The sequence below is a fragment of the Eurytemora carolleeae genome, unplaced genomic scaffold (genome assembly GCF_000591075.1).
Source record: "Eurytemora carolleeae unplaced genomic scaffold, Eaff_2.0 scaffold550, whole genome shotgun sequence".
Lineage (NCBI taxonomy): Eukaryota > Metazoa > Arthropoda > Copepoda > Calanoida > Temoridae > Eurytemora > Eurytemora carolleeae.
Genome location: NW_019396833.1, coordinates 99701 through 104296, shown reverse-complemented (window position 1 = coordinate 104296; position 4596 = coordinate 99701). Strand labels below are relative to the sequence as shown.

The window sequence follows — 4596 nt, the reverse complement described above, 5'->3', positions numbered from 1 at the left end:
TATTTGTCTTATGTTTTTAAGGTTTAAAAAACGTTAATATTACTTTTTTGAAATAACTTTTTTCTAGTGTTTTTACTCTTCATCACGACTTTTTTAGATAGACCCCCCCCCCCCATTGAATTTGTAAAATGAAGAACAGATATCAATATGGGAGATATTACCAGTATTCTGTATTTGTATCTCTTCCATTACTTTATTATATTTCAGATTATATTCACACTTTTACTCAGATATGATCTTAATCTAAAAATAAAGTGATAAAATCTTGACATAGAAATTATTTTGAACAAAAATGCGTGAAAAAAAGCCTAACCCCAAATAATATTATTTATAATGATGTTTTATGATATATATTCGTATTAGGGACATACAAATTTTCGTGGTTTTGATCATATATAATAGAATAAATGAAATATAAGTTTTTAATAGTTTTTTTTTCGCGTTAAAACTTACAAGCTTTTCCCGAACCCCTAAAGTTTTACAATACAATGTGTGGAGTACGCTTGCAGTATGCTGGACCTTATACAACAAAATGGCGGATTTACACTTTTTTTAAAGTTAATTGGCCTTTGACATGTATTCAGTATTTGCAGTACATTTTGTTTACTGCTGTATTACCATTTTGCAGTACGTGTTTGGTTAGTGTTGGCAGGCGTTGGCTTAAAATTGCAGTACGTATTTACGTATTACAATCAGTGTATATAAGCTTTCATCAAGACTGTTTGAGTAACAGTTCCATTCTGTCCTTTAATCATGGGTTCACCTCATTTTGAAATTTTCTTCGCAGCTCTAGTTTTGGTAAGTTTTTAATATCAAATTTATTTTTATTGTTGTCAGTTATGGCTATCAAATTAACTTTAAATACGTTTTCTTCGTTTTTTTGCATGCTTTCGAGGATTTTTCTGTATGGATACTTTTTACTGGGCAGATTTGTTTTCAATTTCAAAATTTTTCTTAGAGTTATGGGAGTTTTTTCACAAATAATTTAGGCCCAATCGGTTCAGCCGTTACGCAGTTCATTAAATTCAGTTGTGAAGTTTTGATGTTCGGCACTAGATCAATGTTTCAATAATTGGGTGTTTAGAAATCTAGATGGTTTGAAAGTAGGTTTTGTTTAGTGTTTTGAAATATTTTTCCATGTTTTATAAAATTTTCACATAATTTTGATCTTCTAAGTTTGATATGTTTTTTTAACGTATTGATAAATATTTGTTTGCATTTGTGATTCCTAACCTAACCTAACCTAATCTAATTTCTTAATGTGCTTTTTTAAAAGTTATGTTTTTTCAGGTTTTGGTCAACGTTTCCCATGTCAAGTAAGTTAAACTGATGATTAATATTATGTCTCTTGAATAAGGAAGTTGACTTTTAGACTTAAAGGGACTGTAAAGGAAAAAAGGAAGGGGGTATAGGCTGAAACCTGAGAATCTCAGGAGTTGATTGAGACATATAAGAGTTCAATCTTATATTCCTGACTCGAGAAATTTAAATAAAGCTGTGTCAAAATTATACTAAAATGTATATATGTATAAGATATATGCCCGTATCACGTGACCAGAACCCCTTCCAATGGCAGTGCAGTATACTGGTCACGTGATACAGACGAGACATGTGACAATAATATTGCACTGCCATTGGTTGGAGTTCTGGTGACATGTTCCGGACGCATACATAATATTATCAATTATATCTATTAAAAATAAGAAATTATTAAATTCAAATAATGATAGGAGCAAACTCGAGTTTCCCAGGCTTCTCTGGGATATCGGTGTTTTCAGATTGGTTGCATATTTGCTTAATATGATCTGTTTAATATTACGAATCTTATACAAAATCTTACATATATACGTTTTGTTACCGGAACATCAGATAGAACTCTTATAGGCATCGTTCAACGCCTGAGATTCTCCGTTTTATCCCCTGTCCTTTTATCTTTACAGTCTCTTAAGTTATGACTTTATTATAGTCTGATAAACATGGGACCCACCAATTGTGCAGTGTAAACAGATCCAATTCACTTGGTAAGTGATTAATCAACTTACATAGCTATTTGCTAAGAAACAACATCAAATGCACAATATTGCACAGTATTGATTGATTTAATGACGTCTTCCTATTCTACAGTTTTCTGGTTATCAATGCACACAGACACTGTAACCTCCGGTTCATTTCAAGTATTGGGCCTACTTTTAGTCAGCTACAGTACAATTTATCAGCTAGACCAAGCTGTACAGTATAATTAATCAGCTAGACCAGGCTGTACAGTACAATTAACCAGCTATACCAAGCTGTACAGTATAATTTATCAGCTAGACCAAGCTGTACAGTATAATTAATCAGCTAGACCAAGCTGTACAGTACAATTAACCAGCTATACCAAGCTGTACAGTATAATTTATCAGCTAGACCAAGCTGTACAGTATAATTTATCAGCTAGACCAAGCTGTACAGTACAATTAATCAGCTAGACCAAGCTGTAAAGTACAATAACAGACTATGTAAGGCAAACCAGGACGGTACGCCAAATGAATGATCTTTAAGTGAAATTAATGTGTAAATGTATTATCTTCTTTTAAGGTCTGATGATGATCATAAGCTGGTTTTCTCAATGAAACACGATGTCCAATATGATGACCATGATGATAAAGATGATCACATTGTTTATAAAGATCATATTGATCCGTTTTATCAAGGTGATGGGTTTCCTATCTATCCCGGTTATGGTCATGATGGGCCTGGATATGGTAAATTCGGATTTGGTGGACAAGGATATGGAAACCGCAGAGTCGGTGGGCCTGGACTTGGCGGACCTGAATACGGGAAATCTGGCTTTGGTGGACCTGGATATGGTAAATTTGGATTAAGTGGACCAGGTTACGGAAACCACGGAAATGGTGGACCTGGATTTGGTAAATCTGGAATTAGTGGACCTGGATATGGAGAATCCGGCTATGGAGGACCTGGATACGGGACACCCGTCTTCGGCGGACATGGATATAGGAAACCCGGGTATGGCGGACCAGGCTATGGAAACCACGTTGGACCTATTTTTAGGAAAAGATTTTATTATTTCAACTTTTTTTTTCTTGCATTGGCATGTTATTTAACTTTCCAATTTTTAATGTAACGAAAATTTTAAAAAAAATCTTTAAAACAGGGAACCCTTCCACGGTGCCGACCCTAAAAACAATTAGTAAGTCTTAATATACTTATTTAATTGCTATTTGGATATTTGCTAAATTATAACCATATAAAGGGTTGGAAACAAAATGGAAAACAAATTCTGATTTGGCTTACCCGTCTAGTAAGTTCCGTGTAACTTGCGATAATGGCTTCTTATAGTTTTTAATATGGTCCTCCAGAGAGAAGTTTATTTTATAAAGGATGATTGATTTCCTGCGTTTGCAACTCTATCATAACTTATCATAAATGAGAAATGTAGGACAGACTTATATTGCTCCGATGCTAGTAGATTTTCAAACGACTATCTTTTTTTCCCGGATTCACATATTTTGTCATCGCAGATATGCTGTTTGGTTTTGATCGTGTTCTGTTTATTTTAAAGAAGATCTATTTTTTCAATTGTTTTTTTATTCTCATGCACACCCAAAGCTAAAATGAACCTTCCTTTTTTCAAATCAGTTATAACTTAAGAGTATTTTCGAACTGTCAAAGCTGGCAAATATATTTAAATTAACAAATAATATTTTTTTTTAGTTATACTGATACACTGAGACGCAACCAAGAACTCTGGTAATTCGAGGACTCTCTAGGTAATAAAACTTAGAATTATTTGATGTGAAATAACTTAATTTAAATATTATCTTAAAGCCAATTTTTTCTCTTTTTAGGTTTGCCCGAGACTTTACGAAGAAATATTTGATGAAAAATTATGTACTTCTTTAAAAATTTTTAACAATAAATTTTTAAACTGTAATTTTCCTTACTGTGGAATGCTGTTGAAGTGACCGCGTGCATTCATGTTGCAACCATTCAGAACAAAACCGGTTTTTTCAGTTAAAAGAAAGCACGTGGGCCTGAAACGTGTAGTTAATACTAGATGAGCTAAAAAGTTTAAATCTAACCTTTTTGGTTAACCATAAAAATGATGAAACATTGCAGTAGACTGTATAAAATTTTCAGTTCTTTAATCTATGAGTGCTGGGCAAGGAATTGAGTCTATTGCAACAAACTCTTATTTTCTATTCCGAACATCTGTACAAGCAGATGTTGGACACTTCTAATTTTTAAAAGTAGGCAATTTGATCTTACCTGAATTTACTGTTTAAAATATCAAAGGTTCAAGACATTAAGTTGTTATAAGGGTTAGAAAATAAGAGTCTATGACAAAGACTCAATTCTTTAAAACACCCGTTTTATGCTTTGACATCTGCGTGAGGCCTTAATTAATGCAGAAAATTGATTTTACAAAGACATGATTAAAAACTGAATACCTAACTCTGTGAATTAAAAAAAAATATTTATCTCTCTTGAGCTAACAAGATTGTATTATTGTATATTATTAGAATACAATCTAGATATAATCACTCAACCTCTTACAAGTCTTAATATAATGATTTATGGATTCTTATTCTT

General features: G+C 32.7%; 1 protein-coding gene across 2 annotated transcripts; it reads left to right on the top strand.

Annotated features, from left to right (window-relative positions):
* The first annotated feature begins 705 nt into the window (after positions 1 to 705).
* Positions 706 to 3937, top strand: LOC111709192 (acanthoscurrin-2). Of its 2 annotated transcripts, XM_023482806.1 has the most exons (7): positions 726 to 798; positions 1291 to 1316; positions 1967 to 2021; positions 2578 to 3054; positions 3158 to 3193; positions 3718 to 3773; positions 3852 to 3937. In XM_023482806.1, the coding sequence occupies exons 4-6, from the start codon at positions 2609 to 2611 to the stop codon at positions 3755 to 3757; spliced, it is 522 nt and encodes a 173-aa protein (XP_023338574.1). In that variant the 5' UTR covers positions 726 to 798; positions 1291 to 1316; positions 1967 to 2021; positions 2578 to 2608; the 3' UTR covers positions 3758 to 3773; positions 3852 to 3937. The 2 variants fall into 2 exon arrangements, with proteins under 2 accessions (XP_023338573.1, XP_023338574.1); XM_023482805.1 differs by lacking the exon at positions 1967 to 2021 and having other exon boundaries at positions 706 to 798.
* The last annotated feature ends 659 nt before the right edge of the window (positions 3938 to 4596 follow it).